Genomic DNA, 22535 nt, shown 5'->3' with positions numbered 1-22535 from the left:
GGTAACTACGGAGTGCGACTCATGTGTGTTTAACGCGCATTAATTTCATAGACCAATGCATGTTCATTTTACTTTCCTTGACCCCAGTAGTACAAGTACACTTGGCTGCCCCAAAGCTGTCCTCACCATGAACTAGGAATCAGATAAGCTCCTTCCGCTTTCGGCATCCTCAGCACCAACCCTCAAGTGCGTTCGTAATAGATTAAACCATGCCAGGGTCTGCGCTTGGCAGGGTTTAAGCGCCAATCACTGCATATCTATCCGGTTTAGGCGATGCTGTGTATGGAACTGATTATCTTCTCTCCTCCTCCTACCCCATATTAAGCATCATTGTTAGTGGACCAGAAGATCTCACCGGTTACAGGTACGGGCTCCGGATAAGTAGAATCACCGAGGATCGTCGAGCCAATCATGCCTTGCCCTAAGCCCTACTCGTTCTATCTTCACGTGACTGGCTATCAGGGCCCAGCCAATCATGATCGTTTTATGCCGACTGCCAGTTTTGGTCGGCTGCTCTGTATTGGGAATCATCCTACTTCGCCATCATCACCATCTGATTAGGCTGCCTCATTCATTTCAAAATGGCTATGAATCAGATTCCCGGTCATAATATTTACATTGGAGGGTTAGTAGCTTCCTTCGTTTCCGATTGTGCGGGGCTGCGTTGACTGTGATCAGGGTTCTATCACTCAAGAACAAGGCTGCCTTGACCAGAGCAAATATCACTCATCTGGTCTCCGTGCTACGCCTCCAGCAGGCAGATGAAATCCTCCAGGATTATCAACGTTATAACATTGAAGTGGATGATGTCGACGACGAAAATCTCCTACAGCATTTCCCCGCTGTCATCAAGTTTATCCGGGATGGTTTAGATGCAGGGGGAAGTGTCTTGGTTCATTGGTGAGTACATCTATACAGTCACGTGCAATTCCCCAAGTGTATCCTGTATTAATGATCGCAGTGCTATGGGGAAATCCCGGTCTGCTGCTGTCTGCATAGCCTACTTACTCCACAGTCAGCCCAAAGCGCAAACGCCCGAGTCAGCGCTGGCGTTTCTGAGGGAGGCGCGTCCTCTTTGCGAACCAAATGAAGGGTTCATGGAACAGCTGAAGATCTATCATCAGATGGGCTGTCCTGATGATGATGTCACCGGGCACCCACTGTATAATCGATGGCTGTATCGTCGTGAAGTCGAGGAGAGCGTTGCGTGTGGCCGTGCGCCGGAGATGAACTCGGTACTGTTTGAAGATGAGCAGCCCCATAAGCCGCAAGACGCTGATCGTTCGACTGAAATCAAATGTCGCAAGTGTCGGTATGTTTCAGTCTGTCATTTTCGCTTGAATATGAAACTAAATGTAGAAGGCGCATACTGGCAACGACCCCATTCATCATCCCACATGAACAACAAAACAACTCCAAACCAAGCACAGAATGTGCCCACGTTTTCTTACACCCCTTGACATGGATGCGTCCCTGTCTCTTCCCAAACACAACGCCCTCCTCAGATGCAGTGTACGGCTCACACCCCGATGATGCGCCATTATCCGGCCGCCTCACCTGCCCCAATACCATCTGCGGTCAGAACATTGGCAAGTTTGCCTGGCAGGGCATGCGGTGCAGCTGCGGCAGCTGGATCGTTCCGGCTATTGGGCTCGCCAAGGCTCGAGTTGACGTTGTGAATCGCACTAACTTCGCCACGCGGTCACCGGCTGCTGCGTTGGGCATCCGTTTGCCTCCTGGGATGAGGCCGAATGCGAATGCGGTAGATGAGACGGGAAGGGGGAATCTCTAGCACACAAGGCACAGATACACTCGAAAGTTTCTTTTTACTTTTTTTACTTTTTACAAGTGACAGTTAAGCACCAGCCGCGTCACGACCCCAGACTCGGAAGTCTATTTGCTAGTGGTCAGATCGAAACGCCTGTTACGTCATGAGCAATTCAGACGTGGTGGACGGGCTGCATTGTGCCGCCACAGTGTTCCGTGCAGACGGAATGATCCAAGCGCTGACTTGTCGCGCAAAAGCAAGGAGGAAATCGGGACGCAGGACGCCGTCCGTGGTAGACTTTACGACGTCTGGCTAGGGCGGGTTATGACAATAACCCTTGATCATCATGTTCCAGTCCTTGATCTGCATTTTAGTACCCGTACATTTCTGTACTTTGACAGTATACGTACTTCACAAAAACATGGACAGTAACGAGTAGGAACTCAACCCGATCTGATGCGGAGTCATAGACCCTGATCCAGTAGTAGTACAGAATCTTGTATGGAGCCACCCTCTACTCTCATTGCATGCCTCGTGCAGAGTTCCCAAAAAGCCATCAGGAGACAGGATCAACAAAGCGCAAAGTGCTTACCCCATCCTACACTTATTTTATTTGCCTTTTTCCTCCTACCAGTCTGAGAGGATTAGGACTAGCGCTGGCTCGGGGGCTGTGCAAGCGGGTAGGCGAGACGAGAGCCAATGGGATACAGGGTACTGATTAGGGCCAGGCTGGACGGAGATGAGCATTCACCGTACTATGTACATTTATTACACTCAGAGCCTGATTTATTGTGTACCCGTCCTTGCGACCCATGGTACCCTTGTAACTGATTGTTCTTCCATTGATCTCCATGAGTATCTATACAGGTACAAATACAGAACACTTGTATGTACAGTACGTACAGTACAGCAGACCCACGGATACTCTTCGATGGGAATTCTAGAAGCCCGGACCAGTAGTGGATCCCGAGAAACGGCACTGATTGGATAGAGGGCTTGGCATCCAGGATGCCGGTACTGCACTGCCCCATTGCCTTTTTGGGATCCTTTTTGGGAGGGGGGGATGTGTGTCTGGATTGTTGTTCCGTGGTACGAGTACATATGCATGGTGGCCAGTGCAGGATAGTATGATAATTTCGCTAAGGATGTCTATAAGATTAGTATTTGTTACAGTCGCCGGAGTGAAGTTTACGGTGCATAGATAGTGTGGCTATTGCCTTGGCAGGTCTATAATAGTAGTATAGCCAAGGGCAGGGAAAGGGATAGACTTGTTAGTTATTTCTAGACATCGCAATGCTAAGAATACCCCCTTCAACTTTATTGCGAACCCTCCTCTGACCCGTGAATATCTACGTACTAGCAGTACATCCGATATCAAGAAAGCTGAGCTGACTGTGATTGCTCTTGCAGATTGCTAGTGCTTACTTATCTCACCTCACGGGAGGCAGCAGAGCACGGTGTACAGACCCAGTAAACCCGGATGTCTGTTCTTGATCAACCGGGTACGCGCAGTGCAGCAGCACAGCCCTGTTGATGTGGTCAAAGGCAATTGCATCTAGAACAGCGAGTCGGCGTAGCTAGATTGAGAATGGGGCGATGCAGAGCTAGTTGGCCATTTGATATTACAATCGTCATGGCGTTGAGCTGATTTCTGTCGGCTCTAGGCCAATGCATGAATCCGATGACTTCCGATATACGTCTAGACAGTAGTGTGGTATCTGTATGCTCGTCCTCAGGGAGTTTAGTCAAAGACCCCCCGACGGAACGGACGGGAACAGCGATGGATCCTGTAACCGTTGACGATTGCGCTTGGCCATTTCGACATTACGCAGGCGGTCGATGCGCATCTGGTAGAAGTTCCTAGTCGTTGTTTAGTCTTGGTTGGAGTCAAATCCGGCTGGTTGACGTACTTGTGCAGAGAGAATACACGGGATGAGTCTGAGTCGTCTGTAGGTGTGTTTCCTTGTCCCTTCTCTTGCTTCTTGAGAGACTCGATCTGTATCCGTTAGTTAGCCCTCGTCTACAGAGCAGAAACAAGAGAAAGCACCTTATCATCCCTCTCCTTCTCATCCGATCTAGCATCTTTATCTTTCCCCTTGTCCTTGTCTGCATCTTTCTTCTCCTCTCCATTCTTCTCCTTAGACTCTTCACCCTTCTTTTCCTTCTCCTTTTCCTTCTTCCGCTGCTGCTTCTCCTCATACTCCCTCTTCACCTTCTCAATCTCCCTCGCCAGCGCCTCCTTCACCTTCGCCTCCGCCCCCGCCGTATCCACAACCGCAGAGCAGAAATTGCGATCTTTCAAGTGCGCGGGACATATGTAAAAGAAGTCCTATGTGTTTTTAGTAATGAATACATTGGCAAGCAGGTCAGGGGTGGGGGAGTACTTTGTTATCCGGCGTGATCAGAACACTATTCGAAGGTTTGTAGCAGATGAAACATGCTTTTGCGGCGGTGTCTGCTACTTTACGGTGGTGCCAGGTGTTTTGAAGGGACATTGTCGTGGTCTTTGTTGTTGTTGGTTTGAGCTATGTTGAAGTTCGATTTATATTCCGGGGTGTTTTTATGAAAGTGGGATGGTTGTTATCTGCTAAATGATGTCATGTGACTATTTACCAACGATTTCTAGCAACATCCCCATTAAATTGACACCAACAAATTCCTATATCAAACGCCGGAGCAATGCTTCCAATTCAAAATAAACAAATAAAAGAGAAAGGTAATATATCACCACTACCATATATCCCAAATAGATAAATCATAAGACACATAATGAAGGTCAATGGCAGACTATGACATTGACATCTCAACATCTTCAAATAACCCAGCTGCTTCCTTGGCCAATCTCAGATCCTTGCCAACAAGTCCAATGTCCCGCAGATACGGGTTGAACACGGACAAAAGGTCTGCGAGCGACCGCTTCAACGTATCAAGGACGATGTCCACGTTTGGAACATGACGGGCCGCCGCTTGTGCCTCCGGGTTGCTCGATGGAGGGAAGTTGACATCCGTCCAGTGTGCATCTAAGCCGCCATTGATAAAGGCTTCAAGGGTCTTGATTGTGTCCGCAAAGAGACGCACAACAGTGGGGACGTCGCCCTGGACTGTGCCGTAGTTGTCTTCTTGAAGACTTGCGGCGAGGAGACGGTTCAGCGATTCAATGGCGTCGATGATCGGGCTCACCGTCGCGTAGGGCGAGCCAAGGACGATGCTAGATAGTCTTCGGCCATAAGTCTGCCGGAAAGGTTGGCCCAGTGGTGACCGGAGAAACTGTGCAACCAACGGGTGGACATCCTCAGGTTTGGCAGTCGAATCGCCATCAGTGAGCAATCTAATTTCCTGCGTCGATGCAAGCAGTTTCTGCTTTCTCTCTGGACTAAGCACCGCAGTAGACGCACGGTCAAAAACATCGCGAGCTTTCGCACGAGCCACCGGCGTCCAGTCTGGCGACTGTCCATACGACTTGGCCGTTGTGCTGAAAGCATCTCCAAATCTGTCACGTCGCGAAGCTGCCTCGGGCGATGAAGCAAAAAAGTTGCCCTCCTTGGGAGGCTCCGTTAAGCGCGGAAGGTTCTGTATAACTGGTTGAGTCTGTTCGGCTGGCTGGGCGGCGCTTTGTGGGTTTGTCTTCTCCTCAATCCGGGTAGAAATACCCTTGATCACCTCCGTGGCAGATTGCAGAATCTGCGACCAGGCTGAACCACCCTCGCGGTCGATATCGTTGAGAATCGCTTTTCGGCGGTCAGCAAATTGCTGGCTGATGAGACACAGTTCCCAAAATGCAAACGTCTTGACAGTCTCCTTCTTCGCCTTCAATCCGTCCAGCAAGCTTCCGTTGGGATCCTTGGTGTCTCCTGTAAGAGGCCGGCCTCGCTTTAGAGGCTCCTTGCTGATGAACACGGAAAAGAACAGGTTCGAGGTTTGCCAGCAAAGGACAAGCAACGATCCGGAAACAAGAGATCGGAAAATCAACCCTGGGCCAATCGGAGGAATGCGTCCTGGGGGGTCCGCAGCCGACCGTGGGAAGTTCCAGAACAGTTTCGCAAAATACATGGTAAAGCTCCATGCTGGGCGTCTTAGGAAGAGGGTATAGAAGACGGGACAAATGGCGGCAACGACTGCGCTCCGTTTAACTCCATCTCGAACAAATCCAGGCAAGGCAAGCTGAATCTTCTTGGAAACCGACTCCTGTGGATGTGTTCTTTGATCCGCGGCGGTAGGCGAGCGTTTTGCGATAGTGATGGGAATGCGATCGTAATCGTGGTAGAGATGGAACACCGACTGGACAACTGCCAAAGCCATATGGTAACTGTAGAGGTAAAGCGGCCTTTCGTTCAAGCTCGCTCGTTCATATGGTCTGCATCAAACGTTAGATTGCGCCCAATATTGACACCTCGGGATTCGACAGCACGTACTTGCCGCGTTTCACCCACTCGAGCTCTGCACTCATAGGACGTGACCACTTGTAAATTTCGCTGAACCACCAGGCGGAGAATAGGTACCATCCGAAAGTCTGAATGAAGTGTAGAGGGACGAGGTGTTTGACGGTACTGATCGAGGAAGTGGTCGTTCTCGAGCCGATGTGCATCTGACCAACACGCAGGACAAAGACGACCAAGTAGGAGAGAAAGAGAAGAACGGTACGAATACCGCAGCCGCCGATTGGGAACCATGACCAGAAGACTATGTGACGACAGGCAATTAGCTGGTGGTCTCAAAGAGCTACTCTTGAGGTACTCACAGGACGATTTATCGCCAATCGCAAACGCGACGACGTAGCATACCAATACCGCCAAAGCAGAGGCATGAACAAACCTCCGATGCAGCGCAGAGGTCAAAATGCGCCTATACGGTCGAGGTCGAACAGCAGCCATGGTGGAAGCTGGAGAAGAAAGGACTGCGAGATCTCCGAACAGAGACACAAAAATAGATAAAGAAAAATTCACAGCATGTTCAAAACCGCGGCACCGTAATATGACGAGTAGCTCCAGTGGAGCAATCTGCGGAAAGCTGACCGAACGAAAGGGCGTTGGGCGGGCGTTGAAGAAAGCGACGACAAAATGAAGCTTTTCGGACCCAAAAGCATCAAAATACACAAGCCACATCCCACCACAGCCACATGATCAGGTGATTCCTACGTGGCTTTCAAGCTGTCTCCACACTAGCTCCAAAGCGGACTAGCGCAGCCTATCATGTGATAGCGGCCTGTGATTCCGGGCATCCACCGCTTGCCCAAGGCAGTCAAACCACTTCCTCTTTGTATGACTGCATGCTGCACGTCGCTGCATCCCCGTCAACAAACTCACACCATCCACCTCTCCTACTTATTCATCCGAAGTAATGTCTTTCGATCGCTTGAACTCCCTGGAGTCCCAGACTACCCCTCTCCGCCGTTCCGATGATCCCCAGTACCGTGATGATCCCGAATTCCACCGCCTTACGGAGACCCTCTCCAATCAGTTGTTCAACTTAACGTCGAATATCTCTCGTTTGTCGAACCAGATCGCTCTTCTAGGGACTAAACGGGATACGGATCGCGTGCGCGAACGGGTACATGATCTGCTGGAGGAGACCCGCTCGGGATTCAAGGATGTGGGAGATGGTATGAAGAAAGTAACGGCGTGGGAGGATGTCAATGTATGTTACTGGACATTAACCAGCTCGGGATGCCTTCTGTATGTCAAGCTAACACATGTAACCCCAGCCCGCGCAAAAATGGACACAGCAGAAGTTGTCCGCTGAGTTCAAGAGTACCCTGGAGGAATTCCAGACCGTCCAACGTCGTGCTCTGGAGAAACAGCGAGCATCCGCCGTTGCTGCTCGCACGGCCATGGATGAAGGCGAACTCCCACCAGCAGACTCAGAGGCTCAACAGCAACTACAGCAACAACAGTTGGAACAGCAGCCCCGCCTTGCGAACCAGAACGAAGTGGACTTCCAAGAAACCTTGATCGTTGAGCGCGAGTCGGAGATCCGCAACATCGAGCAAAGCGTTGGAGAACTCAACGAGCTTTTCCGGGATGTTGCGCATATCGTCAATGAGCAAGGTAGTCAGCTGGACATTATCGGCGAGAACGTTCAGAATGTCGGATCCAATACGCAGGGCGCGAATTCCGAGCTTCGAAGTGCCAGCCGGTATCAGAAGAATGCGCGGAACAAGGCGTGCTGTCTGCTCGTCATTCTTGCTGTTATCCTGGTTATCATTGTCTTAGCGGCAACGCTTGGATAAAGTAATCCCTATATTTGGTCATCCTGCGCCTATGCACCTACTGTGCTATGATTAGATATCCTGTTTGTTCGTCCGTTACGATATCCCTTTCTCGATGTATACGGCTTATGGTTTGCGATGGACTTGATTTGCTACTTTGTGGCTCCGGCGTTAATGGAGTGAAAGAGACAGTATATGCTATGCTTTTTCTTGTCTCGTTTATCTCTAGATATTGTTATCGTACATGACTCGTTGTTATACATGACACAATGATATAAATTCCATCAAAACCGGTATTTAACTCCTTGTTCGCCTTCATATGTGCAGTCCAGGAATAGAGGTGTGAAAAGGGACGGAGGGGAGATTGTATGTTATACATTAACACCACATTAGCCAATGTACCGGTTGAATCGCATCCGCCAACCCTCGAAGCTGTTCAGCTTGGGTCGTACGTCCAGGTAAAAGCTCAGTTTCCCGGGACCAGCATTGGATGTCAACCCGGGGGCAGCACTTGTTCCGCCTGACTTCCCTTGGTAGAAATCAATCACATATTCGACTCGTTCCCCATCACATCGCTCAACAACCCAGTCGTGTCGGTCAAATGGCAGCTGGTAGCCCATCCAGTTATTGATCCGCGCGCGGGGACTCAGAAACTGCGGGTCAACACCCAATCCGCGGAATGAATACAGCTTCGGACCACCACATTTCCGGCTCCCAGGGTCCGACGAAGGAGCCTTGTTTTCCCAGTCTAGAATCTGCTGCCAGGCACGCTCATTAACGGCGTTATGGATGGGGATAATGGACGCCACTGTTGTTGCCAATTCAGTTGGCGAGTTGGTAGAAGTTGGCGTGTTGCCTTTTTTCACAAGGGCTTCGAAGAATTGACGCTCTGAGGGGTATATCCAGTTTCCGGAGGTCTTGTCATGGCCTGTTTCATCTTCCGCATTGGATGGGCTATCGTGCGATGCGGCGTACGGTGATGGACATTCTAACGCAGTTTGTGATGGATCCGCTCCGTTTTCGAAAGCGCGGGGTATGCTGCTCACTTCGCGATCTACAGAAAGAGGTCGCTGTCCCTTGGCTCGAGGCTCGGAATCGGCGGGCGGAGGTGGTGGATGAGGGGCACCACCAGAGGCACGGTGTTGCTGGAGCCAAACATCGCGGGTTTTGTGATCGACTGGGCATGCGTCTGCCGGGGGAGGCGACTGTGTACTTGCACCGGCACCCATTGTTGGCGACTGTGGAGGGGAACAATGGCTTGGATGAATTAGTAAAAAAACGCATCCAAAGGCGGAGAGGAAGAATTTCTGACACCGCTCACCGCTTTCGCGACTAAACCATACGGAATTGCCAAATTGCCCGACTGGGAAATCTGGTCCCCTCAACTGTGATACCCTGCCCCTGACTACCTTTCGAACCTCATCTTCCTTCTCATTACATCCTCAAACAAACACAATGGCTGGCGTATCGGACAACCAGGTCTTCCGGGCCACTACTACGGCTCCTGTCAACATTGCCGTGATCAAGTAAGTGATCTAGTCCCCTATATATCTGCCGCTGAGAATGCATCTGACATGGAATTGTAGGTACTGGGGAAAGAGAGACCCTAGCTTGAACTTGCCCACCAACTCCTCACTCTCCGTTACGCTGTCTCAGAAATCGTTGCGTACTCTCACTACTGCTTCTGCCGCTGCCACCTACCCCGCCGCAGACGAGCTCATCCTGAACGGCAAGTCCCAGGAGATCCAGTCCTCGAAGCGGACCCTTGCCTGTCTTGCGAACCTTCGTGCACACCGCCAGGCTGTCGAAGATGCCGACTCTTCTCTCCCGAAACTCTCCGCTCTTCCTCTGAGAATCGTCTCTGAGAACAACTTCCCTACGGCCGCCGGTCTCGCAAGTTCTGCGGCTGGTTTCGCGGCGCTCGTCCGCGCTGTGGCAGATCTCTACCAATTGCCCCAATCCCCTCGGGAGCTTAGCCGCATTGCTCGTCAGGGATCGGGCTCTGCTTGTCGGTCGTTGATGGGCGGATACGTGGCCTGGCGCGCAGGTGAACTCGCTGATGGCAGTGACAGTCTGGCTGAGGAGGTTGCTCCCGCTTCGCACTGGCCTGAGATGCGTGCATTGGTCTTAGTTGTCAGCGCTGATAAGAAGGATGTCCCCAGCACTGAGGGTATGCAGACAACTGTCGCTACTTCCAACCTGTTCGAGACCCGGGCGAAGACCGTTGTTCCTGAACGCATGGCTGCCATTGAGACGGCTATCCAGAGCCGGGACTTCCCCGCCTTTGCTGAGATCACCATGCGTGACTCGAATGGCTTCCACGCCACTTGCCTGGACTCGTGGCCGCCGATTTTCTACATGAATGACGTTTCTCGCGCTGCTGTCCGCCTTGTGCACGACATCAACCGTGTTGTTGGCCAGACCGTGTGCGCGTACACCTTTGACGCGGGCCCGAATGCTGTCATCTACTACCTCGAGAAGGATACTGAGCTTGTTGCCGGTACCGTCAAGGCCATCCTCGGCGCTAGTGCTGAGGGCTGGGACGGCCCGTTCAACGAGCCCTTGAAGAACATCTCTGCAGGTGTGGCTCTTGACAAGCTGGACTCCAGAGCCGTTGAGGGAATTAAGGATGGTGTCAGCCGGGTCATCTTGACTGGCGTCGGGGAGGGCCCCATCAGCGTGGATGAGCACCTTGTCAGCGAGACAGGTGATATCATCTCCCAATGAGTATTGAATGTGTCGACCAAGATACCCATTGTTGTTCTTCATTGAGCGAGTCATTGCAGCGCAACTTGTCTAAACGCACATGCATATAAAGTATCATACTATACCTACTTTATCTTCCGGTTCCTATTTATTTCGGGTTATATTTTACATTTAATACAGTGAATAATTTTTGAGATATATGGATGCACTCTTATAAATATTTTCAGTAGACTTAACTTTTCATAACTCCCTTGGATCTATACCTCAACGCTTGTGTTGCACGCGCAAGACAGCGTCTAGCTGAAACAGGTATGGACAAAAATATTGAGCGTGCATGCTGGGGAATACGGCGGAAGCTCTTGCGCCGGGGATAGAATAGGAGACAGCCACTAGACCATGTCATACACCCTGCACCAGTAGACCCAAACTGGATCACACGTTGGACAGGCCCAGCAAATGCAGACCTTCCTGAGGGACAACCTACAGCCACTCCACAACGCCTCAAGCGGGCAATGCTTCACTGGTGGAAAAAGCGGTGGCTGGCGCGTCCAGAGCCTTGGAGCGAAATGCATTCCAGACCACCAGAACAAGCCAACCTCCAAATATACCAAGGGCTCTCACGAGCACGCTGTTCTGTTCTGATACAGCTTCGCACGGGGAAAACTAGACTGGCAGGATTCCTACACAGACGTGGAGTGCCTGGATACAGCTCCCCAGCCTGCGCTTGTGGGTACCACTGTGAAACTGTTAAACACAACCTGATCCATTGCCCAAGGTGGATGGTGCAGAGGAGGGCCCTAGAAACTGGTGGTCGGGTTGACAGCAAGTGGTTGCTTTCCTCTCCGAAGGGAGGGGTCGTGGTCTCTGGTTGATGGATGAAGCTGGGCCTGCTACACCAATTCCAGCTTGCCAAAGAATTGGAAGCGGAGGAGATAGAAAACGAGTTGCGGACATAGTGACGTGATCAAACACACAGTAAGCCCTGCCCAGGCAGGCCCCTTTACAATGGTACTAGGGGACATCCAGGAGACAGTGAGATACAGTGCTGGAGCAGGGAGTTTTTCATCCCGGCGCTTGCCTAGCGACGCCAAGGTTTTCCCCTTATGTATTTAGCAGCAGCACCCCATACCGCTAAGGTGACGGGGAGTATAGAACTAATAATAATAATAATGATAAACTTTTCATAACTTTTACCAGCATGTCTATCATAAAACAGAAAAGGACGATGTGCAATATGTCCATAAACCATAATCGTCATCACAGAGTCCTAAGCATTTCAAGCCAGCAAAGAAGACTTTGTCATCTCCTTCACCAGCGGAGCATCACGCGGCTTTCCAGTAGCCGTGGTCGACACCATGCTGTCCCAGAAGACACCCTGCCCTCCAGCCGGCCTGGAGCCTTCTTCACCATTTACATTCTCAACACCCTGGCCCAGACCAACCTCCTGCTGAGCAGTCGTCTCGAACACCTCCTCCCTCGCATCAGCGCACATCTTCAATACCTCCTGCAATGCCTTCTCAATAGCAGCAGCGCGCTCACGCATGTCCCGTCTCAGAAGCGCATCAACCAACGATTCCACTTCGGACACCGTCGAGTTGGCGCGTTCGATGAGCCGTCGTACACTGTTTACCAGATACTCCTCCTCGTAGACAGTACCCTTCTTACCACGTGCGCGCTTCCGTTCCTCGCGTCTGCGTGTGCGGGATGTCTGCCGTGAGGACGTCGTGTTACCGGTGTATCTTGTGAACATACTCCGGCCAGCGAGCGTAGTGGCTTCTGTCGGGGCGAGGGAGACGTTATCCGGGATCTCGACACCTTCACCGGTCGTGGGATCGCCTCCGAAGTAGGCCAGCGGGTCTTCAGCGCGACGAGTACGGAGTTCCTGGACCCGGGGTACTTGCGCGTTAAGCTGGGAGCGGAAGTCGGCGAGGAGATCGGTCATTGAGCCCATTGCATCTGCGAGACCGCTATCAACGATATCGGAAATGAAATCCTTTTTGCCGTTGAGGGCGAGGAGGCGTGTTGCGTCTGCGAAGCGGGAGCCACGGCAGAGGAGGCGGGCGGCTGTGTCGATGTCGTGCAGGTGCTCCATGTAGACAGTAGCAGCGGAGACGTAGTCACGGCTTTCCTCGACGAGCGTGTTGGCTAAGTTGAGGGCGTGTTCGGTGAGTTCTGCTTCGGGGAGAGGGACCATCATTGCGCAGTAGAGGGACTCGCGCCAGAGATGGGCGATGTTGAAGCATTTGTAGGCGTCGCTGTAGAGGGAAAGCGATTCGTACGCAATGCCTGCATCTTTGTGTTGTGACTGGTCGCGGAGATGGTCGGCGTAGAGGTGAGTGATGTCCCGCAGCTGCTCGGACTGGTACTTGTAAGCATCAATGGCTTCCTTGTATAGATCGTGCTTGATGGCGTATGCCCGAAGCTCGTCATCTGCGCCTGTTGCATGCAGTCCCTTCAAAGCCTTGGCCCAGCGTCCGAGGTAGTTATCGATTTCGAAGTGTTTTCGAAGCTCAGGGAGCTGCTGGAGCTTCCGCAGGAATGGGAGGTACTCGCGGGGATCCTGGACGGCGTTAGCAATGTATGCAGTGGTTTTGGGATGGAGTAATAACCCTCTGAGCCTGCTGAGCGACTAGTAATGTAAGCTCAAGATCATACAGTCCCAGAGCGTGGTTGTAGAGGAGATTAGCGTCTGTCAAGAAGCACATGTGCTCAATAGCATCTTCTGCTTGTTCTGAATCTTGTTCTGTCCCGGTTATCAGTGACTTATTAACGATTTTAGTGCAATGATAGAACTAACCTCTCAAACGGGCAACAAGCCGCAGACCAGATTCGAGATCTGGAGGCGATTTGCAGACATGCGCAGTAATAAGGTTGTGTAAATTGGTATCGATGCGCTTCTCCAAGGTTGCCAGAAACGCATCGCAGATCCGGTTTACTTTACCACCCTTGCCAGGGAGCTTGCGGGGTGCAGGCGCCGCTGTATTCAACTGGGCCGTGGTTGTGGCTTCGGTTTTGGCGATCTTGAGTGTATCCTGATAAAGAGTTTGCGAAACGTCGTCCTCGCTAGATCACATTTAGTATATCGAATGGGTTCAGATAATGTAAGAAGCCTTACCTCAGACGAGATAAAAACTCATCAATGTAATCGATTCTCTTCATTTGACCAACAAACAGTCCGACATTCTCCATGAATTGCTCCGGGGCATAATCGTGGAGAATGTTCAAATCCACCATCTGATTGCGGCAGGCGATGAACGCAGACCGATAATCTTTGCGGTCAATGAAGGTTCGAATTCCGGCCAGGACGAGAGCTCGTGGGTATATCGTTTCGAGATTGCCACGAGGCATCTGTAAAGTGGCAGCAAAGTTTGATGGCGTCACAGTCACCAACTTTCCTCCACGCTCGATGTTTCTGCACCGTTCGTCCGTCTCGGGTGTATCACCAGGGACTTCCAACTCTTCGACACTATTCAGATGAACAAATTTGAGAAGATGCTGGGAGGTGGTAAATAAGATGTGCGTGGTGGTTACAAGGAACGAAGTGCAGTTCCTTGCGAGCAACTGCTTGTTCGCATACAGAGACCCTGTCCTCGTCATTGAAACCAGGATGTTATTATCTTCCGAGACGTGGACAGCCTTCGCCCAGTGAGTATCGACAGTTGGAGACTGAGGCCAGGGTGCCACTTGGAATTCATCTCCTGATAGTTGCTCGATGTTGGAGTAAGAAACAAGTTGCCCATGCTGGCTAACGTGTGAAAGCCACAGCGTTTCATGGCCCAAAGATGGGAAGATGGAGAACAGTTGCTCTGAGTCCGCTGCTTTATGTATGGTCTTGGTGACGCGGGTCTCCAACGTAGTTCGTTCAATCTGGGCGTTATTCGGACCGCCGTTCTTAAGCACGAATACTTCAGTCTCATTCAAGAAAGCGATCTGGCGTGGTCGACTGTCCGGTGCATCTGACAGCGGATAACTAGACTCTAGGATCGGGGTAGGAACCGGCCGGTTCTTCAGGGCCCACAAGAAGACGGAGAAACTGTCGTGCATCAAGACAGCAATGCGGGTACCTGACTTGCTGAATGCGACATCGATGGCATTTGAATCAAGGATCAGCTCGTTGTGAGCCATTGGGGGTGGCACCCCTGATAGTCTCAAGGGGGTCAACTTGAGATTTTCTTCTACGAGTTAGAAAACATCCAGAGACTTCACAAGGATCAAAACTTACTGCCATCGATAACTGCCACGGCACCGACATCGTGGGGAATGAAATTCGAACCGTTTGCAACGTCGAATACAAATTCCACGTCCAGAATTGAACCTGAAGCGCCCGCGACAAAACGCAATGCTTTTTCCTGGTGCCATTTGAAAGAGTATGAAAGAGGAAACTCCGGGTTTACCAGCACAGGTATTTCCTGCTTGAGGTAGTAATGGTAGTTCCCCGTTGTCCAGAACTGTATCCTGTCCTTGAAGCGGACTGCTAGCACCGTGGAATCGACATTCCAACTGAGGTGGATGTTAGAAGCCCACGAAGCTCGTTCTTCTTCCGTGAGACGGAGCGTGAATTCTCCATGGCGCAGGCCGTTCCGTTCAAAGAAGATCACATTGATCTTATCCTCGAGCCGCTGAACACCAGCAATGAGATTACCGGAGGGTCTCCAGCTCAAAGCACCCTCGAGTCCATCGACAGGTTCACTCACACTATCCAGGGTACCTTCTCTCGAATAGACCCTAATGATTCGACGTGTACCTCCTTCAATGGTGTTCAGAGCGACATAAGCACCGTCTCCACGCCAGGTGATCGTGGTACTGCCATCGTCGTGGCTGCTCAGTTTACCCTCGTCGACTTTCTCTGGGACAGTGGGGTCGCGAAGTGCTTTGGCTCGCTTTCCTTGAAACTGCGTCTCTCGCTTACCCCAACCAACGGAAACATGCTGTGACGCCTGGAGATCTTCCGGTGTGAGCGTAACGGCCGCCACGTTCTCGAACTCCCGAGTCATGTAAAGGAACGTGTTGGCCCTCGTCGTGAGAGTCAACATCTCCTCATCAGGAGACCAAGCGGCTGCAGTGATACCAACATCGACGGATCCCAGAATCTCAATCTTGTCCTCGCCAGGTAAAGGTTCCTCTCGAACAACAATGATATCTCCTCCCTCCAGCACCAAACAAGCTGTCAGGTTGTCTGCAAAGTAATGAAGAGAAAGCACCCGATCACAAAGAAGACCAGGCAGTGGGCACGGCGCATCCCACGACGCGATAGACTCAAACACATCTGCGCTGACGGGGTCTGAAAAGCATGCGTCCTGACGCTTTCTCCGGAGCTCAATGACTGGGTTTCCTTCCGTAGGTCCAAATGTGCAAACCACTGCATCTGAGCCAGCATCCCAGGCTGTCGCTGTTAAAGGGAGATCGTTTTGAAGCTGCACCTCTGCGAGGCGCACATTTTTGAGGTTGCGCATGTTCTTTCTCCGAAGTTCTTTATAGCCCCGCCGCCATGAATCGACAAGACCCTCGGTGCGTAAAGCGCTGCTGGGATATTGAAGGGTTAATCCCTGAGAAAGCCGGTCATTCAGCAGCTAGCTAAATGTTTACTTTCTTCTTTTATTTTAAAATCGATTTTGTTGTTTTGGGTGGTTGTTTAACTGGGGAAATGCATGTCACGGGATTTTAATTTTCTGACGGCAGAAAAAAGCTGACCAATGACTTCATCCATAATCTAATCCTGGGCCAATCCAACAACAATACGACTACATTCATTGTATGGCCAATTCTGGGGGGAAAATGGAATGTAATTCTCTAATTTTGTACAAGATAATCCGATTGTTCTGGAAGGATGAACCGGCGTTCGCTCGTTGTCCCAAATCCCCAGGATGCCATGACGGAAAGAATACAACATAAGAGGGGTGTTTAACCGGACTTGTAGGTTTGCCAGACTGGAAGAAGATATCCGTTAGACAATCGCTTTCAAACACGGTAGTTCGTAGGGAGGACAAGGGCATACCAGCAATGGCGAAGGGAGTACCGAAACCAACAGCTATTACAATCCAAATGTCAGCCCACACACATCTCCAACTCCGATTGACAGGGATAACCGACTCATGAAGGCCCAGTATCTCAAGAAGAAGAACCGGGTCAGAGGGTTGAAAGGAATGTTCGAGCGAGGGCCCTCAGGGTAGTGGTAAGGGCTACCGAGCTGGGCGCGAGTGGTGGAGAAACCACGGCGAGCAACGGCGGAGGTGGCCATTCTGGCGCGGAGAGCGACGGCAGCGTTCATCTTGATGCGGCGTTAGATACAATTGACGGCGAATCCATTGGCAGTGAACATACCTTTGCGATGTGAGCAAACAGGGCGCGATAGTCCGGTGTGGAGGGGAATCAGGCAATCAATCGATAAATACGGAGCGAAGTTGCTCGGAAGCGGCTTCGGCGGTTCTGCGGAAGCGCGATCACGTGGTATATTCCTATTTGAGACGGTTTGACCGGCAGCCACTGAAAAGAATCCGCGGGCCAATCACACGCCGCCTTCCGTAAAGAAACCGTGAAATTTGTCGCGGTGCTGGTTGCGCCCACAAACCCACACAGTACCAGTTCGTCCATCCTTTGCGGATTTCGCTGACAATGGATGAGCTTTTCGATGTGTTCGATCAGCCTCAGGCGATCAAGCCGTCTGACGCACCTAGGCGGCCGAAGAAGGACAAGAGCAAGAAGCGTCAAGTCAACGGCGATGTGAAGGGAAACGGTGCAGCGAAGGAGGATGAAGATACGATTGTTACAGATGCGCCTCCCGCCGAGGACGTTGACGATGATGTTGCAGAACCTGCCGTGATCGAAGACCCTACCGCCGAAACCAGCAAGAACGAACAGCCCGATACGAAGCGGCCGCGACTCGAGAACGAACCGGAACCCGTGGTGTTGGATACCTTCGAGACAGCGCAGGAACGTGAGTTGGAAGCATCTGCCGGTCTCCAGGCTACTCAGGATCAAGCGCCGGTGAAGCTGTCGCACCAAGTCCGACACCAGGTTGCCATTCCACCAGGTTACCCGTACGTTCCTATTTCGCAACACAAGCCGCCAGAGAACCCCGCCAAAGTGTGGCCTTTTACACTCGATCCTTTCCAGCAAGTCGCCGTGTCGTCGATTCAGAGGGAGGAGAGTGTTCTCGTGTCCGCCCACACTAGTGCAGGAAAGACCGTCGTCGCAGAATATGCCATTGCGCAGTGTCTGAAGAACAACCAGAGAGTCATCTACACTAGTCCCATCAAGGCGCTTAGCAACCAGAAGTATCGGGAGTTTGCAGCGGAATTTGGAGATGCTGGTCTGATGACAGGTGATGTTACAATCAACCCTACTGCGACATGCCTTGTCATGACAACGGAGATTCTTCGATCAATGTTGTACCGTGGCTCTGAAATTATGCGTGAAGTCGGATGGGTTATTTTTGATGAAATTCACTATATGCGCGATGCGATTCGGGGTGTTGTTTGGGAAGAAACCATCATTCTCTTACCGGACCAGGTCCGATATGTCTTCCTCTCTGCGACTATTCCGAACGCCATGCAATTCGCCGAGTGGGTTACAAAAATGCACAATCAACCATGTCACGTCGTATATACAGACTTCCGGCCAACGCCGCTTCAACATTATTTCCATCCTCACGGGGCTGAAGGCATCCACCTCATTGTTGATGAAAAAGGAGTCTTCCGCGAGGAGAACTTCCAAAAGGCAATGAGCGCCATCGCAGATAAGAAAGGAGACGATCCAGCGGATGCCATGGCTAAAAGAAAGGGCAAGGGCAAGGATAAGAAACTGAATAAGGGCGGCACCCAAGAGCAGAACGACATCCAGAAGATTATCAGGATGATTATGTTCAAGAATCTCAACCCGGTTATTGTCTTCAGTTTCAGCAAGCGCGAATGTGAGAATGGTGCAATTCAGTTGAGAAAGCTATCGTTCAACGACGATTCAGAAAAGGAGATGGTAAGCAAAGTTTTCAACAGCGCCATCGAGATGCTGTCTGAAGATGATCGGAACCTGCCGCAAATTCAAAACATCCTGCCACTGCTCCGGAGGGGTATTGGCGTTCACCACTCTGGTCTCCTTCCGATTCTCAAAGAGACCATTGAGATTCTTTTCCAAGAGGGTCTCATCAAAGTCCTGTTTGCCACTGAAACATTCTCCATTGGTCTGAACATGCCTGCGAAAACCGTGGTGTTTACTAGCGTCCGGAAGTTCGATGGATTCAGCCAACGTTGGGTGACGCCTTCAGAGTTCGTCCAGATGTCAGGTCGTGCTGGACGAAGAGGTCTCGATGACCGTGGTATCGTTATCATGATGATCGGAGAGGAAATGGACCCGGCAGTTGCCAAGGAGATCGTCCGTGGTGAACAGGACAGGCTTAACTCAGCTTTCCACTTGGGCTACAACATGGTTCTCAACTTGATGCGTGTCGAGGGTATCTCACCGGAATTCATGCTCGAGAGATGTTTTTTCCAATTCCAAAACACTGCGAATGTTTCGCATTTTGAGAAGCGTACGTGCATCCCCCCAAGGCTTGTAATTTCTCACTCGCTTTCAGTACTAATGGTTGTGTACAGAGCTTCTTGAATACAACGAACAACATGCCAACATGAAGATTTCTGATGAAGGAACCATTCGGGAGTACTACGAGACGAGGGATCATATTGACAAGCTTACTGAAGACGTGAAATACGTTATGATCCATCCGAACTACTGCTTGCAATACTTCCAGCCCGGCCGCTTCATCCAGGTCAAGCACAAGGGCCTCGATTTCGGTTGGGGCGTCCTCGTGAATTACAAGGAGCGCAAACAATTCAAGAAACCCGAAGAGATTCCCGATAATCAGAAATATGTCGTCGACGTCTTATTAAACGTTTCTGATGGGACGTCTGTTGGCACCAAGACTTACGAGGATCTGCCGTCCGGCGTCTACCCTCCAAAGGATGGTGAAAAAGGCAAAATGGAGGTTGTGCCGGTCATGCTCTCCTGTGTTAGCGCCATTTCGCATATCCGGGTTCACCTACCGAAGGACTTGAAGTCGGCGGACTCGAGAAACAGCGTGAAGAAGGTCATCGGCGAGGTTCAAAGACGGTTCCCTGACGGAGTTGCTCTTATCGACCCACTCGAAGACATGCAGATCAAGGATGAGAGCCTCAAGAAGAATCTAAGGGTAAGGTGCACCCTGCTACTTTGCGCTGCTTAACCCAATTCGCGTCGGATGCTAACTGCCAAATACAGAAAATTGAAGTTCTCGAATCCCGTCTCCTTTCGAACCCCCTGCATAATTCGCCACGGTTGCCAGAGCTGTATGAGCAATACTCCAAGAAGGTGGAGCTGGGTGATCAGATTAAGGACACCAAGAATAAAATTAAGGACACCATGGCCATCATGCAGCTTGAAGAGCTGAAGTGTCGCAGGCGGGTGCTCCGTCGATTCGGCTTCCTCAACGAAGCGGATGTCGTTCAGCTGAAGGCACGTGTGGCGTGTGAAATCAGTACGGGTGATGAGCTGATGCTCAGTGAGCTTCTATTTAACGGTTTCTTCAACAACCTTACGCCGGAACAAATAGCAGCGATTATCAGTGTGTTCGTGTTTGAGGAGAAGTCGAAGGAGACCCCCGCCCTGACACGGGACGAACTTGCCAAACCCCTCAGGGAAATCCAAAACCAGGCCCGCACCGTCGCCAAGGTCTCCCAGGAATCTAAGCTGGCGGTAAACGAGGACGAATATGTGAACAGTTTCCACTGGGAACTTATGGAAGTCGTTTACGAGTGGGCCAACGGCAAATCGTTCTTTGAAATTTGGTAAGTTTTGGGTGTCCCCGCCGCCATCCCCAGACAGTCCTACCGTCGTATCTCAGATGCTAACCGATTCGATCCAGCAAAATGACCGACGTCTACGAAGGTAGTTTGATCCGTGTTTTCCGCCGGTTGGAAGAGTGTTTGCGACAGATGGCACAGGCTGCCAAGGTCATGGGCAGCGAAGAGCTGGAGGGTAAATTCGAGGAGGCGCTGACCAAGGTGCGCCGGGACATTGTTGCAGCTCAGTCTTTGTATCTGTAGATAATTCGTATACCTTTTTTTTTTTTTTTTTTTTTTTTTTTTTTTTTTGCCTCAATTGTTGTCTAGTTTAGATTGGTGTTGGTGTTCTGCATTCTCCGGCGTCGGGTTATAGAAAAAGGGATTCTGCGGTTATTTCTGAGCTTCTGCCACCGTGTGTATCTGGCTGTATGTGAAAGAAACACATGAAACTAGAGAATTCTTTATTTCATTCTGATATAGTCGCATAGTTGTAACGGTATAAGTGACTCTATTACTGTGTCATGACCTGCGCAAGAGGCGTGCGTCGTCTGCCGCTCCACCGCTTTTCTCTTCTTTTCTCTCTCTCCCCACCATTATTCTCTCTCTTTACCAGGCAAATTCTCGCTCCTTTCTTTCTGTTGTTGATTCTCTGTTATTTTCTTGCTTTTTCCCTTGCATAACTCCTAAATCTGCTCTTCAAATATCCTGCTTCGACCACCTCGTGCCCGACTGGTGGTGTGTCTCTTTTTCCCGGACGCTCTCCAACCCCAACAACTCCCCTATCGCCTATCGAAATCACTGCGTATCCGGCCATCATGAACAGCCTGGTGGCTACACCACCTGTGCCGCCTCATTTCTACGAGCCTCCTCATCTCTCTCCATCTCGTCCAAGTAAGGCCAAATCCAGGAGTTACACTTTAAATTCCAGATCGGTGGTACTGACTGCAGAATCTCCTAGTGTCCACTCCGATCCATTACTCCAGCAACCGCAAGCGGAAAGCTGATGATGACAACGACCATGACGGACGTATGTCAGCTTCTCCCACCAACTCCCCTGCCTTTGCTCCACGACCGCTCCCTTCTGGCCGCATCTCGAAGCGTGCCCGACCGAACATCTTTGGCCGACCGCTCTCCCTTCCCCGTTTGATGGAAACCCTTGATACCGATGCGTTACGGGGGATCCTGCGATCCATGTGCGAACGCCACCCAGATCTAATGGATGAGGTCGCTCACACTGCTCCTCGACCGAGTGTTACATCAGCTCTTCAGGTGCTTCGAAATTACCAGTCGCACCTTCAGTCCTCGTTTCCGTTGGGTGGCAACCCGGGTTCCGACTATGCCTACAACCGAGTTCGACAGCCCTTGGGGCAGTTGTTAGATGCTTTAAGCGATTTCACACCGCATTTCCTGCCGCCAAATGAATCCCAGCCGTCGACATCGTTGAATTACCTAGATGAGGCGACGGATATTGTGCATTCCCTGCCGCGATGGACCACGCCACAGAACAACATCGAACGAGAATCCGCCTACGATGAAATCTGCAAGGCCTGGATCTTGGTGATCAGAGAAGCGGCCAAACGTGGTGGAGGTATCCAGTTACAATACGGAGGCTGGGACCAGAAGTTGCAGAAACACAATCAGAATTCCGGAGGCAAGTTGCAGGCGGCCGTTCAGGAGTTGGGCTCTAGTCTCGGATGGATGCACGGGCCAGACTCTCAAACCTACGGAGGTTCTGGTAGTAACGAGCTAGGATCTATCAGAGAGCAACTGCTTTCTGGAACTTACGGCCTCGGAACCCCGGTCAAGGTTGGACCTTGGTAATCAACTACGACCGCTTCTTTCCCGGGCAAGACACGAACCGCATTATTATTTTCCTTCATCTCGATTCGCAAAACAAAACAAAAGGAAATTTTGATGATACGGATCCTCGACAGCTCGTATCTACGTACGATATGATCACGATACCTACTGCATGTTACTAGAGTTGAGTCAACTGGCGTTTACAGTGTGCAAAGAGGACTTTTTTTTTTTTTTTTTTTTTTTT

General features: G+C 51.0%; 10 protein-coding genes across 10 annotated transcripts; 5 read left to right on the top strand and 5 right to left on the bottom strand.

Annotated features, from left to right (window-relative positions):
- Positions 1 to 153: 153 nt before the first annotated feature.
- dspC (dual specificity phosphatase YVH1) lies at positions 154 to 1792 on the top strand (the record flags this gene model as incomplete). The annotated part of the gene is made up of 4 exons (XM_022542608.1): positions 154 to 625; positions 679 to 900; positions 962 to 1312; positions 1360 to 1792. The coding sequence occupies exons 1-4, from the start codon at positions 582 to 584 to the stop codon at positions 1790 to 1792; spliced, it is 1050 nt and encodes a 349-aa protein (XP_022403752.1). The 5' UTR covers positions 154 to 581.
- Positions 1793 to 3194: 1402 nt separating this feature from the next.
- On the bottom strand, positions 3195 to 4409 carry ASPGLDRAFT_1121476 (AAA-ATPase Vps4-associated 1 family protein). The gene is made up of 5 exons (XM_022539599.1): positions 4153 to 4409; positions 3999 to 4097; positions 3816 to 3956; positions 3679 to 3764; positions 3195 to 3628 (listed from the first exon to the last, which is right to left on the bottom strand). The coding sequence occupies exons 1-5, from the start codon at positions 4261 to 4263 to the stop codon at positions 3514 to 3516; spliced, it is 552 nt and encodes a 183-aa protein (XP_022403751.1). The 5' UTR covers positions 4264 to 4409; the 3' UTR covers positions 3195 to 3513.
- A 146-nt stretch (positions 4410 to 4555) lies between these two features.
- ASPGLDRAFT_119631 (nucleoporin NDC1) lies at positions 4556 to 6639 on the bottom strand (the record flags this gene model as incomplete). The annotated part of the gene is made up of 3 exons (XM_022540075.1): positions 4556 to 6122; positions 6181 to 6448; positions 6507 to 6639. The coding sequence occupies 3 exons, from the start codon at positions 6637 to 6639 to the stop codon at positions 4556 to 4558; spliced, it is 1968 nt and encodes a 655-aa protein (XP_022403750.1).
- A 466-nt stretch (positions 6640 to 7105) lies between these two features.
- On the top strand, positions 7106 to 7994 carry ASPGLDRAFT_119674 (SNAP receptor PEP12; the record flags this gene model as incomplete). The annotated part of the gene is made up of 2 exons (XM_022540082.1): positions 7106 to 7402; positions 7470 to 7994. 2 exons carry the CDS (start codon positions 7106 to 7108, stop codon positions 7992 to 7994), a joined length of 822 nt encoding a protein of 273 aa, XP_022403749.1.
- A 368-nt stretch (positions 7995 to 8362) lies between these two features.
- Positions 8363 to 9202, bottom strand: ASPGLDRAFT_64338 (cytochrome c1 heme lyase CYT2; the record flags this gene model as incomplete). Its single annotated transcript, XM_022548761.1, has 1 exon — positions 8363 to 9202. One exon carries the CDS (start codon positions 9200 to 9202, stop codon positions 8363 to 8365), a length of 840 nt encoding a protein of 279 aa, XP_022403748.1.
- Positions 9203 to 9356: 154 nt separating this feature from the next.
- On the top strand, positions 9357 to 10884 carry mvd1 (diphosphomevalonate decarboxylase MVD1). Its single transcript, XM_022550044.1, has 2 exons — positions 9357 to 9499; positions 9560 to 10884. The coding sequence occupies exons 1-2, from the start codon at positions 9429 to 9431 to the stop codon at positions 10698 to 10700; spliced, it is 1212 nt and encodes a 403-aa protein (XP_022403747.1). The 5' UTR covers positions 9357 to 9428; the 3' UTR covers positions 10701 to 10884.
- A 1071-nt stretch (positions 10885 to 11955) lies between these two features.
- ASPGLDRAFT_23105 (Elongator subunit IKI3) lies at positions 11956 to 16132 on the bottom strand (the record flags this gene model as incomplete). Its single annotated transcript, XM_022543244.1, has 5 exons — positions 11956 to 13239; positions 13289 to 13422; positions 13477 to 13742; positions 13795 to 14851; positions 14902 to 16132. The coding sequence occupies 5 exons, from the start codon at positions 16130 to 16132 to the stop codon at positions 11956 to 11958; spliced, it is 3972 nt and encodes a 1323-aa protein (XP_022403746.1).
- A 313-nt stretch (positions 16133 to 16445) lies between these two features.
- ASPGLDRAFT_55555 (cytochrome c oxidase VIIc family protein) lies at positions 16446 to 17065 on the bottom strand. The gene is made up of 4 exons (XM_022548145.1): positions 17001 to 17065; positions 16770 to 16947; positions 16675 to 16707; positions 16446 to 16606 (listed from the first exon to the last, which is right to left on the bottom strand). Exons 2-4 carry the CDS (start codon positions 16945 to 16947, stop codon positions 16581 to 16583), a joined length of 237 nt encoding a protein of 78 aa, XP_022403745.1. The 5' UTR covers positions 17001 to 17065; the 3' UTR covers positions 16446 to 16580.
- Positions 17066 to 17291: 226 nt separating this feature from the next.
- Positions 17292 to 20752, top strand: ASPGLDRAFT_120484 (ATP-dependent RNA helicase MTR4; the record flags this gene model as incomplete). The annotated part of the gene is made up of 4 exons (XM_022540140.1): positions 17292 to 19203; positions 19268 to 19860; positions 19929 to 20494; positions 20572 to 20752. The coding sequence occupies 4 exons, from the start codon at positions 17292 to 17294 to the stop codon at positions 20750 to 20752; spliced, it is 3252 nt and encodes a 1083-aa protein (XP_022403744.1).
- A 554-nt stretch (positions 20753 to 21306) lies between these two features.
- Positions 21307 to 22312, top strand: ASPGLDRAFT_64334 (uncharacterized protein; the record flags this gene model as incomplete). Its single annotated transcript, XM_022548760.1, has 2 exons — positions 21307 to 21382; positions 21450 to 22312. 2 exons carry the CDS (start codon positions 21307 to 21309, stop codon positions 22310 to 22312), a joined length of 939 nt encoding a protein of 312 aa, XP_022403743.1.
- Between the last annotated feature and the right edge of the window lie 223 nt (positions 22313 to 22535).

Source organism: Aspergillus glaucus (genome assembly GCF_001890805.1).
Source record: "Aspergillus glaucus CBS 516.65 unplaced genomic scaffold ASPGLscaffold_4, whole genome shotgun sequence".
Classification (NCBI taxonomy): domain Eukaryota; kingdom Fungi; phylum Ascomycota; class Eurotiomycetes; order Eurotiales; family Aspergillaceae; genus Aspergillus; species Aspergillus glaucus.
The sequence above is the reverse complement of the archived record's forward strand: the minus strand, read 5'-3'. Positions and strand labels throughout refer to the sequence as shown.

Bases quoted from the DNA above. Each gene is read 5' to 3' on its own strand.
- ASPGLDRAFT_1121476 (XM_022539599.1), bottom strand. From the start codon at position 4,263: ATGTCCCTTCAAAACACCTGGCACCACCGTAAAGTAGCAGACACCGCC. The intron at 4,098-4,152 runs GTACTCCCCCAC...AAAAACACATAG, and splicing joins TGATCACGCCGGATAACAAA to GACTTCTTTTACATATGTCC. The intron at 3,765-3,815 runs GTGCTTTCTCTT...TAACGGATACAG, and splicing joins AGAAGGAGAGGGATGATAAG to ATCGAGTCTCTCAAGAAGCA.
- mvd1 (XM_022550044.1), top strand. From the start codon at position 9,429: ATGGCTGGCGTATCGGACAACCAGGTCTTCCGGGCCACTACTACGGCT. The intron at 9,500-9,559 runs GTAAGTGATCTA...ATGGAATTGTAG, and splicing joins GTCAACATTGCCGTGATCAA to GTACTGGGGAAAGAGAGACC.
- ASPGLDRAFT_55555 (XM_022548145.1), bottom strand. From the start codon at position 16,947: ATGAACGCTGCCGTCGCTCTCCGCGCCAGAATGGCCACCTCCGCCGTT. The intron at 16,708-16,769 runs GTCGGTTATCCC...GGATTGTAATAG, and splicing joins GAGATACTGGGCCTTCATGA to CTGTTGGTTTCGGTACTCCC. The intron at 16,607-16,674 runs GTATGCCCTTGT...ATCTTCTTCCAG, and splicing joins TACTCCCTTCGCCATTGCTG to TCTGGCAAACCTACAAGTCC.